General features: G+C 38.8%; 1 protein-coding gene across 2 annotated transcripts in view; it reads right to left on the bottom strand.

The window, feature by feature from the left end:
- Nucleotides 1-15,493, bottom strand: part of KCNT2 (potassium sodium-activated channel subfamily T member 2) — a 282,806-nt gene that overhangs the window by 75,880 nt on the left and 191,433 nt on the right. For both annotated transcript variants that reach the window (XM_010974039.3, XM_074351598.1), the window contains exons 15-18: nucleotides 12,817-12,966; nucleotides 11,184-11,413; nucleotides 5,676-5,889; nucleotides 3,416-3,521 (exon numbers count right to left, since the gene is read on the bottom strand). In XM_010974039.3, coding sequence (XP_010972341.3) covers nucleotides 3,416-3,521; nucleotides 5,676-5,889; nucleotides 11,184-11,413; nucleotides 12,817-12,966 — 700 coding nt within the window. The remainder of the gene's footprint in view (nucleotides 1-3,415; nucleotides 3,522-5,675; nucleotides 5,890-11,183; nucleotides 11,414-12,816; nucleotides 12,967-15,493) is intronic.

Genomic DNA, 15,493 nt, shown 5'->3' with positions numbered 1-15,493 from the left:
ATCTCAAAAGGGATTTTTTTTGTTGTTGTTAAAACAAAAAGCCCTAATTATCAAAATGTACACCTGAGCTGGCAAGAGGATAATGAGGGAAATACTCTAAAGTAAAATATTAATGCTAACACGAATAGCAACAACAGGTAACAACACAGCATCAGACCTCACTGCTTCACGGAAGGCATTTTGTTATTTCCTGGGTACCTAGAATTTGCTGGACTTCGCATTATTAAATCAAGATCCTTTTAAACTGAGTTATCTGCCTGGGGTACTGCTTTAGCATTCTGGTTTTTTATCTTTCTATGTTTCTATGTGGGTTTCTTTTTATTTGGGCTGAGATTAGCTGATTCTCTGTGGATTCATCATCTACTCTGGAATATTTTCAGCCTTCTTTCTTTAATAGAAAATTATAAGACACCATTGGGAAGAGGCACCCTGAGTCAGCAGAAACAATAAACAATAGAATTAGACTCACAAAGACTACAGCTTTCACTGTTATTAGATTTAGAATATCAAATGAGCATGTTTACTATGTTTAAGGAAATGGAAGACAACATTTGAAGTATGGACAAAAAACAAGAGGCTATTTAAAATACTCAGGTAGATGTTTAAAAATTACATATACTTTATTCCAGAATAAAATGCTTAGCAATTAAAAACAGAAATTCAAAAGATGGTTTAAATTCCACATTTAGTGCCTCTGAGGGGATCATCTGCATGACAAAGTTGAAGTAGTTACTCAGAATACAGGAAGAAAAGAGAAAGTACTACAGAAGAATTAAGATACTTGGAAGAAGGTGTGAGAATGTCTAATATATATTCAAACAGAATACCTGACAAAGAGATGAGAGAATCAGAAAGAAGCATTATTCACGTCAATACTGACTGAGGATTTTCTAGCATTAATGAAACACCCAAATCCTCAGGTTCTGGAAACCGGAAGAATCCTAATACAAATAAATACAGAAAAATCCTGGATTACGTATATTGTAACAGCGCAGAACAACCAAGACAATGAGAAGATCTTAAAAGGAGCCAGAGGGAAAGGAGATACTAGCCCCAAGGGCACAAATTTGAGTGATGACTCTCACCACACCAGCAACACGGAGCACAGAAGGCAGTCAGTGAAGTCCTCGCACACTGAAAGAAAAGTGAAACTCAGAGCCCCGGATGGGGCAGCCAGGAAAACTGCTTTCTTCAAGAAGTGGGGTAAATTAAGGACGTCTCTAGGGAAACTGAAATTGAAAGGATTTCCCACATACAGGATCTCATTGGTAAAATTTCGAAAAGCTGTAGTCATGGAACTTGCAGATCAATCCAGCTGGGAGGATTAAGGCACAAGAGGATGCAGAAAAGGGAAGAGGTACCGGAGGAGGACAGGAAGTCTTTACTGGAAGTATGACTGGAGAATTCCCAATATAAACAGGACCTGAAGGCACATGAAATAAGGTCACTCTCAGAGAGGTTATGGGAGTGTAGGAGGGACAGACGGGTGATGAGAGTATTAAGTACTTACATATTTATGAGATTAAGTGAGGGAAAAAGAACTATTTTAGGAGATTCTGAAGTAGCTCAATGAGTAAGAAAAGAAAAAAAAAATTAAACAAGGACGTAACAGGGAATTTCACGATGATAAACCTGGACCAGGAACCAGCCAGCTGATACCGATGCGGAGCGGACTGGGCAGTGTAACCCCAACTCGCACACTTCACGGATGCAGCAGGACTGGCCCCACGATCCCACCCCCTAATCGCCAAGCGGGCACTCGTTCGCATGGCAGACCTAGAGAACAGGTCACCCCAGATGTCGACCATCAGCCAGTCAGCAGCACTTGGAAATGTCACCTTCTTACTACGGGAAACAGATAAGTCGTGGTCTTTAGGCTTTAAAAGATTATCTGTTTCTCCTCCATCAAACCTCATCTCGGAAAGCCTAACTTTTTGTTGTACCAGCTTTCTGGCTGGGAGATAAGTCATTTCCACTCTTTGCTTTCCCAGTATATTTTTTCCCCCTCGTGTGTTAAAAAGTAAAATGCCACCAGAAGTCAATCCAAGTTTCCTGGAGCCTAAAGCTTGTGCTGTTTTGGAAATTCTCTTTAAGGAAAATAACCAAAATGCCATAGATAAAAAAAATTAGTTCCAGAGTCTTGGAAGGGGCCAATACAGCTGAAGGACTCTGAAGCTGAAGATTCCTCAAGGTTCCAAACCCCACAGCCACCCAGCACTAGCGAATGCTGCCCAGCGCTAAGGCAAGGACTGACAAAAAACAGGATACTGAGAGATGGAACTGTCCAGCTTAACAGGCCCAGATGAATACTTAGGAGAAAAGGTAAGGATTCACAGAACAACTCTGGGAAGATAAAGGCAGAAATTTTCTAACGTCGAGTTCATCTTCCTCAAGAATGACAACAGCAGCCAAGAGTCATGTTGATCTCGTGAAGAAGTCACAGTGGTAGGAATATTAACCGCATGTATTAAGGGCCTATTCATTTATTAAGTTTCTGGCACTGCAGTAAGCTTTTTCCAGGCACTAATTTATATAATCCTCACAAGAGCCATATGAAGGTCATATTAAAATTACAAGCATTTTAGAGCTGTGGAAACTGAAATTTAATGCTAAATCTATTTGCCCAAATTGCAAAGCTTATAAGCAGAGAGCTGGGATTTTAACTCTGGCTAACTCCAAAATTTAGAATAAAAGAAGACATTTCTGGTTAGAATGAGTGGTACATTTTAATTTATGTGGAATTGGGGGGTAGTTTGAGAGTCTTTTTTATCTGCTTTCTTATTCATCAGGAGAATAAATTCTTCTACAGGTCATGCCCAGAGGCCACACTGTGAAAGAGATTTAAAAAAAAAAAAATTCCTGCTTCCTTGGACTCTGTCTGTTTTGGATGGTTTCTCTAGAAGATCCAGGCAGGAACCAAGAACTACCATAAAATATTTAGGGACGGAGACATTAAGCGAGACACTGATAGGAGCTTCTGGTCTGGTCAATGATGGATCTTTGGGGCTAAAACATGAGCTAAGTTCACCACGTCAAGCAATTCCACTTTGAGATGTAAGGCAGAAAAAAAAAAAAAGTGCCTAGTGAAATAAATAGTCTACATTTGACCAAAGTGATTCATGGAGACTCTGGATGTGGAGAGGTCATAGGTCTGACGCTCTGACACCTGTTGTGTTTCTCTTTAAAAACACGACTGATCAACTCGTTGGGTGCATTAGAAGGGACTGGGTAAAACAGTGGGTGACCTTTAGTGCAGCTAAGAAAGCAGAATTCACCACTCCCTGGTCTACATCTACATTTGAAAGGTAATACTCTTTAAACATATTTTAGTCAAAAGACTGCACAGAATTATTTGTATGTAATCACATAATGCCATAATTTCAGTTTTACAGAAAATAACAGTAAGGGCGCTTACCTTGTCTAGTCTTAAGCAGCAAAATGGCACTTTTTCATGAAGGAGATGACAAAAAGTGGGGGAACTCCCTATGTACGGAGAGTAAGGTGGGTAGCCTTTAGCGTATCTGTAAAACAACACGAAACATGGAGTCGCCTTGAATGGCGCACGTCGGACAGGCAACTCACCGCCACGCTCCTCTGTCTGGATGACTGAGATGCAGGCACTCTCGATGCTGCAGCTACGTTTTGATGAGGACGTCACTTAGAACAGAGACCATGGACCAAATCTGGCCCATCATGTGGCTTTGTGAATTAAAGTAGTTTTTAGTATTTTCAAACGGTTGAGAAAAAAGTCAAAAGAAGAAATAATATTTCCTCTCATGTGAAAATTATATGAAATTTAAATTTCAGCATCCACAAGTGAAGTTCTGTCAGGACGCAGCCACGCTCCTTCATCTTCTGTATTGTCCTTGGGGGCTTTAATGTTTCAGAAACAGAGTTGAGTAGTGGCAGCAAAGACCATTCGGTCCATAAAGTCTCAAATATTTACTAGCTGGTTCCTTCTAGAAGTTTGCCAATCCTCAGTTTAAAAGATTTAGATTGACGGATTTGAGAAAATAGTAATGTTACTCTCTATGGAACATACTTAAAGCAAAATGCATTATTATGATCCACACTATCAATATTCATTAGTCATGGATGCACAGCCAAAAAAGAGTAAAGGGTTGAGTAAATTATTCCATTAAAACCACTCAAACCAGAGTTTTTGCTGGAATCATGCTTAAATGTTATCAAAGATACTCAATTTGTTTGCCGACTTTATAAAAATAGTCACCTCATTATGGCTGCAAAATTTTCAAAGTGGAACTATCAGAAAGTAACAGCATAAGGAAATTACTAAATAAAAGAAAATTTAGTGGAGGCAAAATTGTTTTCTCCAATATGAAAGCTCTTTTTGGTAAAAATTTATCTTCCGAGCCAAGAAATTTCAAACCTAGTGAGAACTATTTTCCAGACGTCATCAGCTAGGGCGGTAAAATGAGAACATTTAGCAAATTTAGATGCAGCTATCTCCACTATTACTTCAATATCTTTTTCATTTTTCTAGAAATAAAAAAAAAAATTCCACCTCAATTTTTTCAGAAGTACATGTAAAGAAGGAATTTCTATCACACCACACAACACTTTCTAGAAATAGACTGACGGTCAAACTTCTTGTCCCATCAGATATTTCATAAATATATTTGAGTATTATTAATTTCTTGGAGAGCAGAATTGTGTTCTATGGGTATGTTTAAGTTTCTTGTAACAAATGTTTAGGAGTGTGAAGAAGGATTTTTCTAAGTTTTAATTATATATTAGTTCATTTCAGTCCATTTCGACATTAACTGAACTGTTACATGGAAAATACTAGGAGAAGGGTTTGAATGGAGCCCCAGCCACCAGCACTGCACCTAACAGCACCGAATACCCATCCAGTGCTTTCTTGCACACAGCATTGCCCTAAGCACATTTCTCCATTATCTCAGTTACTCTTCACATGAATACTGAGGGGAGTTACACTCTGTTTACAGATAAAGACATCGTGGGTTAGACGGTTTTAATCAAAGTCACTTGCACACAATCGGTCTGAGGCAGAACTGCCCTGGGAAACACATTCCTTCAGATTCCACCATCAAGGCCATGGACCACTCTGCTCTCCTCAAGAAATGCCAACATAGTATGAGTAAGACAAGTTAAAAAAACAAACTCCACCGAAGGCTAAAATGTGCTTCATGGCTTGCACTTTGACACTATTTATGATGGAATCTTAGTAAAGAGAACTAGCACTTCATTTACTCATTCCTTCAAAATATTACTGACATATCCTGAATAGAAAAGATCCCTGAATGCTGGGATGGACAAAAGAAGCCTAATGGAGGAAGCTGCAGTCCGCGCCACTGAATCACTGAACTTCAGTGTGGAGGTGGGCAACAAATCAAAGATAGAAGGTACCATGCAATTGAACAAAAACATACAATTATGAAAATGCAGTGTATACATGGAAATTCTGATTTACGTACTTTTTTTTAAAGGATAATATACAGGAAAATGAAGCTGTAAATATCTGTCGAAACCAAAAGTTTGAGGGCTGAGAATACTTTATCACCAAGAGAGACATTGGCGACGGGGAAGGGTGTTTTGGTGTAAGTGTGCAGGACTGATCCAAGCACGTTCAGGAGGGAGGGACACTCGTTTCTCGTGGCAAGCACAAAACCCAGTAAATCTTACAATCTTACTCTAAGTTTGAGGACACTTCTTCATCCGGGGTAGTTTCATCTTCTGACTGATCACTGAGAAGATCACATGTTTGAATCGACGACGTATCTGCCACCTCTAAAACGGGAGCGATGCTAGGTCTTCTGACTTCTTTGCTTCCTTCTGTAGGAAGAGACAGGGTAGGGCCACTTGCCGCTCTACAGCTGGTGTCTTGCAAGTCTATAGCCACAGTACCTAGAAAGACGAGACGTGAAGATCCGTCAAAGCACCTGCCACCTAGATGGCACGTCAGTCACTGAATGATCAACGTGAAATGCAACACGAGCAGTACAACCAACTGATTATCCTTGGCTCTCGAAGGTTATTTCTTTTCAACATGAGCATTTTTGCCCACATGGATAAAAAAAATTCTGTATTTGTACTAAAGTGTATTTGCTGCAAACAGCTCTGCAGCATGAAACATGAGGTTGGTGAAATCCTGAAATACTTAGGAATTTAAATTTTACAAAGTACTTTGTTTCAATTTGTATTCATTTGAAATGAACAAAACAGTTTTTGGCCATTTCAGTTTTTTGAATTCTTATTATATCTTCCCCCCGTTTTGTGGAGTTACCTTTCTCTCACTGATTTATAACCACTTTTTAAATTAGAGCCGTGAATATTTTCCATTTATTCAACAAATACTTACTAGGTACTACTATGTGGCAAGTACTATCCCAGCCACTTGAAATATTCAAAGAATAAGGCAGACAAGTTGCTGTACATATGGATTTATCTTTAAAATAACCATGTAGACGAATAAATGAAAAAAAAAGCCATTTTAAGATGATGCTAAATACCATGCAGAAAATAAAACAGAATGATGAGATAAGAACAGAGGAAGTTAGGGAGCAGGAGGAGGAATAGGCTTTGCACTAGATGGTGAGAAGGGCTACTCTGAAGTCACGACACCTGACTTTTGACCTACAGGACCATCCTGAGCACACAAGCCATGGAAATACCTTGAGGCGAAAAGAACAGTGAATCTAAATGGCGTAAGGCTTTTGAATACTTGGGGAATGCAAGGAATAGTAAACAGAAGAAACAAATTCCTTTGAGTTTTTTAATTAAAATTAAAAATTTATTTTAAACATCGATTTATGGAAAGTTGATGTCTCTCCCCTTCTGGAGAGAGTCACATAATCGAACTGTTGAGTGTCACCATATTTCGGGACCACTCACTTCATTTAAGCACGTATAGATAACAGTTATCATCCTCATTTTGTCCCACTCTTTGAAGCAACTATTCAAACACTCTCCACTTCCCGCAAACCTCTGGCTTCCTCTTGCCACCTTCTTCATGACAACAGCCTGAGTTTTTAAAGGAGGAAGAAAAACCTAGGGGATCTTGGCATCTCTTTCCTTGTACCATGGAAAGACAGTCAGCCACTGATTTCTCAAAACCTCTGAGGGCAATTACAACTCTTCACAGAAGAAGGGATAAAAAGGAAATGTTTTTGAGTATGAGAGTTGACTGGTGAGACCATCAAGGTATTCCTCAGCATTGAAATAAATCTGGGGGGGTCAAGTTTCAGGGGCTCGTGACTCTTCATACACTGTACACGACACTCAGGTTAGAGGGCGGGGTAGCCCAGCGAGACGTGGTCAGTAGGGAAGACTTCCCAGAGGGGCAGGTGGGAGCTGCCAGGCCTGAGAAAAGCATGTGATGACCAGACCCCAGCAAGACTGGTACCTGAGCAAAGGTGAGGGTGGGTGGCATCAGAAACTATATACTCAGCCCATTTTTAGCACCATAAATAAGGATTAATTTATAATTCAATCTATCTTAGGGGGAATGGGGATCCTAGAGAAAATGAGATTAAATTTTCCACAGTCAGAGGAGTGGATCTGATTAAAAACTAAATTTTATAAATTTGATTTATAAAAATAAAGCCATACGATATGACTTGCACCCTCACATTATGAATTCAGATCCGCATTTATGACATTTATCCTCTGCAGACGGCCACGTTGTCTAGTTCAGAGAGAAAAGAGAAATTACTGTAGAAGAAATCCTCAATTCCCTACCCTCAAGCAAATGAACATGAGGGTTTTACCAAACTTTTCTTCCCTTCTTTCTGTTTGGAAGGAAACGGACGTACCTCTGCTTATGTAAAGCTAATCCCCACTCTTATTGGGACCCAATCCTCACCGTCTTCCTAAGGAACCATATTCTCTGAATTTCACCCCTTCTGAATATATTTGACTCCACATCACCTCCAACTACTTCGTCATCATTTTCTGTCCAACACAGGGAACTCCGGGGACTTACTCCTGATAATTCTGCCCACACCAAGCTGGTCATGGGGGGAACGTGATCATGAGAAAGCCAGAATTCAGCAGAGAAGACACAATTCAAAAAGCAGTTGCAAATGTCAGCCACTATATATAAAAATAAATTAAAAATTTCTTCGGTATAGCACAGGGAGCTATATTCAATATCTTGTAATAACTTTTAATGAAAAAGAATATGAAAACAAATACACGTATGTATACGCATGACTGGGACACTGTGCTGCACACCAGAAACTGACACACTGTAACTGACTACACTTCAATTAAAAAAAAAAAAAAAGCAGTTACAATTAGAGAAACAATTTCTTTTTTGAACCTTTCCCTCCCCTGACAAAAACAGGCTCTTCCCAGATGCCTCGATCCCTGCAATTTGGAACATTGCAACACCTAAAGAGACAGCTGTGTTTCGGAGGCAGGGACACACTCTCAATGTTGTCGCTGCCTCTTTCAGACCATTCTCCTTTTATCCTCTATAAAATCCCAGCTTTGGATCATTGATCTTCACAGTCTGTTACCCACTATCTGTCATTGTTTTGTTTGTTCGTCAATCCTGGGCCACTCCACTTAGTCCTTATTTTTTTAAATTGAACTATAGTTGACTTGCAACATTATATTAGTTCCAGGTGTGCACAGTGATTCAATATTTCTATAGATCATACTCCGTATAAAGTTACTATAAAACACTGGCTCTATTCCTTGTGCTGCACATCACATCCTTGTATCTCACAGTTCACGCCTCTTAATTCCCTTCACCCATCCTGCCCCTCCCGCCCCCTCCCCACTGGTAGCCACTAGTCTGTTCTCTGTATCCCTGAGTCTGTTTCTGTTCTGTTATACATTCTACTTATTTCTTAAGGATTCTGGTCAGTTTCTCCAAAACCATTTGCATCAGTTTCCTAGGACTGTCATAACAAGGCACCACAAACTAGGTGGCTCAAACAACAGAAATGTATTGTGTGACAGTTTTGGAGGCTAGGAGCCTAAAATTAAGGTATTAGCAGAACTGGTTTCTTCTGAGGGCTGTGAGGGAAAGATCACTCAGAGTAGAAGGTACAATTCTTAAATTGACTTTAAAAGCCCAACGTGATCTGGCCTCTGTTTGCCTCTCCCCGCTCATCTATATTCTCACCATCACTCACCATGTGTGGGTCCCGAGGACCTGCTGACTGGTCCTGGGGCACAACGGTCAGAACCCTGCCTGGGGGCCTCTGTGTTGCTCACTGTCCCTGCCAGGGACGCTCCTCCTTCAGACATTCCCGGGGACAGTTCCCTCATTTTCTGCAAGTATTTTCTCAAATGTCACCTTTCCAATGAGGCCTACAAACCACCTCCTTTAAAAATCCAGTTCTCTCAGAATTGATTCTTTCACCAGCTGTGTTCTTCTCTCTTTCATTACTTATCACCTTCCAACATACTAAATAATTTCCTTATTTTTATACGGACGGTGATTGGCCGTCTCCTCCGTGATAGGATGTAAGATCTGTGAGCCAGGGAATCTTCGTCTGTTCGTTCACTCATTTACCAGGAATATTTATAAGAGTGTATTACTCAGTAAGTAATTGCTGGATATGGGAGAAAAATGAGTGGGACTACTATCGAAGAAAAAGAGTGTGTTATGTCCTTGATAATCAGTTACCTAACAAAGTCCAAGCAGGGCCATGGAGTATGTCTCAGAGGAGGTGACATTCAGAGATGCAGAGGATTAGACGTTGTTACAGAGGGAAGGGCAGGGGCTGGGGAGTAGATGCTGTGAGAGGACATGTGTGTTAAGGACCATCGGTGAAAAGCCATTAGGGAAGATGGAAAGAAATTTAGCGTGACTGGAACTAAGCAGAGATCACACTGATCGTGGACACACCCGTGAGCGACTTTCGGGGCTACTCAGTGAATCAATTCAGTAAACTCAGGCTTAGCAGAACTCAGTGAGTTCAGTGAGTCACGAAGCGCGAGCGGAGAGAGACAGTGAGCAGTCAGAACTGTGTCACTACAAGCAGAGGACGGTGGCGTTATCTGCTTTTTAGCAAAGAAAAACAGAGGGGGAAGGGGTTCTGAAGGAGGGTGGAAAGGTTAGTTCAATTAGAATATGCTGGGTTGGTTTTTCCCGTAAGACACACAGAAATAACCACGGATGGCTGGACACCTTGCTGTGATGAATACACTGTTACGTAAAGTAACGACTTAGGGAAAGGAACCATCAGTGTATGGAGGACAAGTGAATCCCTGAGAGCCGATGAGACTCTTTAGGGGAAATGAATGTGCAGGATTCAGAGGAAAAAAGGACTGGAGTGTTTTAAGAAGAACGTGGTCAACACTATGGTATGCTGGGAAGACGTCCACTGCGTTTAGTGACAAAGAGGAGAGTGCTGGCCTCGCCAGAGTGGCTGCAGTGATGTGACTGCACATTTTAGACTGAACCAGAAGAGATGTGAGGGACCAGTAAGATTTCAAGCCAGCAACTGAAGACAACTCTTCAGAGGAATTTATCTGTGAAGATGTTGTGGTATGAGGTCCACAAGTAAGTGTGCGTATGTGTGTATCTGCGTGTGCAGGGATATGAAAAGAAACAGAGAGACAGAGGGAGGGATGTGACTTTGAAAAAAAAAAACCCAAAGTTAGGTAATGAGGATGAATTAAAGAGTGAAGTCTCTAAGGAGAAAAAGAGATGGGTCCGTTGCATCAGGGAAGGCATTCATATTAAAATATTAAAAGTGAAAGAAAGAACACATGTTCTTTGCAGTAGAAACTAAATACTTACAGGTGTGTAGGTGGTTCGGTGGGAAAATTCAAAGGAAATTCTTGTTTGTCTGCATCTTTTTTATTTTTACTCTGTGCCATAGACACCGAGTGCAATGATTAGAATGAGATAAAGGGTAGAAGGAGAATTCTGAGGAAAATGGAGACTATTTGAAACAGCCACTATTGATAACTGAATAGAGAACTTAAGAAACACAGACGTGTCAGGTGCTTATATTCTAATCAGGTAAATGCAATCATCAGAAGTTCTGAATTAGCTTCACTTCTTACTAATTTAACAGATTGGAAATTTTGTTCTGCATACTTAGTTACATTAAGTTTGTGACACACACAAGTATGTTCTGAATTTGACTTTGGAATTTTAAGAAAAAAATGAAGTACATTTATTATACTTTTTAAAGAAAGAACCTGATGATATTTTCCAATTTACCGATACTTACCCATGCTGGCAATTATGCTATGTACAGGTAACCTGGAAGGTCCATGATAAAACGACCTTGGTACATTGCTTTTTTTCTGCTGGTCTTGGTTTTTAAATGCTGAATTCTCTTCTTTGGTAATATTAATATAAAAACATGTATCTGTAGCGTTCATAATATATCGAGGACCTGGATTCAGCAAAATGTTTTTATTGTCCTCCCTCCTAATACCAATCAAGCAGACACCAAACCTTAATTTAAAAGAGAAAAACAAGAGTTTAAGAATTAAAATTCCACAAAGGTCTTAGCTTTTTTTTTTTTAAGTTTGCATATGTCAGAAAATAAGTAAACTATTATAAGGCAAAGGAAAATTAAACCTTCCAATGACAACATTTTAAAGTTTAAAAGGATCCTAAAAGTTCAATGCTTCCGTTTTCATAGGAGAATAAATTATATCCTTAGTATGTTATGAAGCCAATGTAGTTGATTATGGCTATGTATGTATATGAATATTTTAATAAAGAATAAAAGATAATAGAAAACATCAGAGTGCATATCATTTAGTAAGGGTAATAATTTTTTTATATTTTGTGTGTGTGTACTAAGTCTTACCATAAAATGTGTATCTAAATTTGGTCAAAAAAGATAAAACAATACTTCTTAATTTAGTCAAAAAAGTTTGAAAGCCATTGGCCAAAGGGAAAGGAAAAACCTTACTCAACATCACGTGAGAAAAAATCAGAGTCCCTAAATTTATTTTTGTTCTGTCTTGGATTTTAGAAAAAAATTTTTTTAGTTAAATAATATTGAATAGGTGTGTAGCTTCATTAGGAGAAATAACAACCACTGAATATAACAGATGTTACATAAAATTTCTTAAATGCTTTTTCAGGTTATGCTCCAAACACAAAAGTCCTGATTATTTTTATCTCTTATGTATGTCTTATAGTGTTACAAATAAATCAAACTTAAAAATATTATTAAATGTAAAAAATAAATGTACAGATAGAATCATGTTGAGAATTAAAGTGGCATACTTTAGGTTTTAGATTAGTGGAATACACTAGATATATTAAAGTTTTTAAAATGTTTATTTAATATATTTATAACACTATATTATAGTAATACAGCAAATTAATATATGTGGTATATGTATTAGTAATAATATATATTATCTTTATGATAAACATACTTTTTATTTCTGAAGTAAATAATTTATCCCAAAAATAAAAAAAATAATACTCTATGTTTGAATTGGAAGGTACTATCATTCTTTTTCTAATTTATTTTTCTGGCCAAAGCAAGTTTTTTAAAAAGTTTATTTTTATAAATGTTACTTTGTTTAAATTTTTAATCAATACTTTGAAATTTAGATCTATAAAGAAGATTCATTTTCATGTACTTGTGAATTATAAAGGATTAAACTATTTTTAAAGATAATTTAAAAGACACTAAAGTCAATATTCCTACTAAATTATGCTTTACACCCAGTAAGTGTAACTTGTAAAGACCACTCAAAAGGCCAGAATTCAAACATCGAAAATCCAAGAATACTTGCAACTCATGAGCTCCAGTATGGGTTATATTATGAAAACTGTGTTTACAAGGCAGGACTGATCTGTATTTTAATTCCACTTTGTAAGCAGAAACGTACTTTTTGTGCGCGTGGAAAGAAGCATACGTAAAGCTCTTCCCTTCATATTCAGCAAAGAACGTACTTTCCTCCAGAACGATGTGGTACACCTCGTTCCCAGAGCACCTGCCGTACGTCTTCTGCCACTGCTCTGGTGACTGCTGGCCTTCTCTGCAGCAAAAGCACACACACATACACACACACACACAGAAACAGTGAATGTGGTTAAACGGGAGCTGCTGTCACCCACAACCAGGAGTTTTCCAACTGTAAGAATGGGCAAGCCAGTGCAAAGAGGTCTCTGCGTGGTGCTCAACATGATGGCATTACGTACAAACGCAAAGAGTTACTGCAAAATGTTTGAAACTAACACAATACATAAGCTTTAGAGACGGCAAGTTCTTTAGAAGTAGAAGGTTTTCACAATCCAAGCAATAAAAGCATTTACAGTGACCATGAACCAGTGAGATACAGCTTCTGATTTTTTAGTCTTTGTTTATGTACATCATGTCACGCACAACCTGCACGGTGGGCACGTGTCTTATAGTCTCGATAATATGTCCCACTTCATCTCACTTACAGTGCCTGCTTGACTCCTGCATGCAACTGACTTGATATTTAAAATTATAAATATATACATCTCAGCTTATCAATTTTTGTCATAGAAAACAATCAATTTCTGTCTGTGTCAAGCAATGGCTTTCTCCCACCTGTATAGCAGTTAAGAAAAGATACTTCTTTGTGATAAAAATAAGGATCTCCAAAAGAGATCCCCAGGAGTAATTTTCAAAAAGAATATAAATTAACTCTAGAAAGTGCAGTTTCTTTTTTTCTAGAATACTCTCTTCATGGCCTTGGAAATATATTAAAAATTCAACTCACGGACAAATTTACTGTGACTATACAATAATGATTTTTCCCACTCTGCACAATACATCCTATTGACTTCAGCTGAATAAAAAGCCTATGAACTCTGTAAGTTCTAGAAATGCACATTCTAGGTTCGTCCTTGTGAAAAAACCCCACGAGGAAAGGGAGCATGCCCTGCTGACCACTGTATCTCCGAGACCTGACATCTGTTCTGACACGGAGTGAGTGCTTAATAAATGTTTTGTTAAATGAACAAAGAATAATCTAACAATGTTCTTCATGCTCAATTACTAAATGTTCCGCTTTTCTAATTACATAATTCCTTTCTCCTTCACTGGAGTCATCTTTTAGGTCTCACCAATTACTTTCCCCATGATGAATCTGCTATTAGAGCTAGGCAGAAAAAACCCCACTGAGTTCCGCAATCATAAATGGGTATGAAATGAATTTAATCTCAGCAGCAGTAAAAACACAGATGGTATTAAGGACAAAAAGCAAAGAAGGAAAGCTTGGTGAAAATTATGAAAAGCCATTTAATAAAGATTTAACATGTGTTTACACTAATCAAGTAAACAGTTAGGGAAAATAGTTGGCTTGCGAATTTACTTACCGTTACCCTCGAGAAACACCCCGACCTGTAAAATGTAGCACTAGCCTAGTCCCTACCCTTCTGAGGCCGCTCTCCCATACTGACTAATAAATAGTAATAAATTCTTCCTAGACGGGTTTATGTCCACTGTTATTTTCAAAATAATTGCCAACCCCAGCTGTTTGTAAAGGTGTTAGTAGAAAAACAAAGAAAATAAGACAAGGAATATGGAAATAAAATATTCTATTAAGAAAATAAAGGAAGTACAGAACCAAAAAATACTTGAATCTCTCTGAGATCTCGATTTGCCCTGAAAAAGGGTCTTGCTGTAAAATCCATGCATCCAACACTGCAGTCTTGAGAGCCTTAGAGAAACTTCAGCGGTCAGCCTAGAAGGAAAAGAAGGTTGTGCCTGCTATTCTCTGCTTTTAAACCCTCAACAACGGTCTTAGTGAGAAAATTATTTGGAAAAAAAAAAAAGAGCGTAGGGAGAGGTCATAGTGAATTGTTTATGAGAAAATGAGAAAAAAAATGGTGAAGTAAATTACAACTTCCACGTCAAACTCTTCAAGACCTTGTAGCCTTCAGCCACGCTCTGTCAAATCTCCCTCCCATTCCTGTCCAGTAATAGCATCTTAGGAAGATCCCATTTCTTTCAAATCATGTTCAATTATTTAAAAGCCCAGTCCCATCTAATTTGAAACTCTGATCTTCCCAGCTCAGGCTAATTCTCCCCATGATGTTGCGGCTCTGACGTGACTCTGGTCACCGGTGGCCCCTGTGCAGGAGTCTTGTAGGGACATGTGAAAACGCTTGTGTGCGGGTGGGAGGGGCAGTCCTCTGTACATCATCACTGGCAAGCAAGAAACTCCCTTCCACTCCCCCTCACCCGTTTCCCAGTGGTGCATCTTACAGCCCTATTGCGTCTGGCTTCTTGGGTTTCCCCACCTTGTAGCCAACGCCCTTAGATGGGACAGCAGAGAGACAGCTCAGATCTTCTTAATCCATCCTTGTATCCTGGAAACCCATATGAGGGAATGAACATTCTGCCGTCTGTAATACATTTTCCCTCATGTTCAATAATCACAGAAAACTGCATACATAGACGTCTCACTGGAGAATGAAACGCCAGGTCCCACTTCCTGCAGACACATCTTACTCTCCACGAGTATGTTTATACTTGTAGAGTTAAATGGCATAATACTTCCTTATTGATGTTTTATTTTAAAGAAGATAAGA

This window comes from Camelus bactrianus, chromosome 23, assembly GCF_048773025.1.
Source record: "Camelus bactrianus isolate YW-2024 breed Bactrian camel chromosome 23, ASM4877302v1, whole genome shotgun sequence".
Taxonomy (NCBI): domain Eukaryota; kingdom Metazoa; phylum Chordata; class Mammalia; order Artiodactyla; family Camelidae; genus Camelus; species Camelus bactrianus.
Note: the sequence above shows the minus strand (reverse complement) of the source record. Positions and strands in the feature narration are given on the sequence as shown.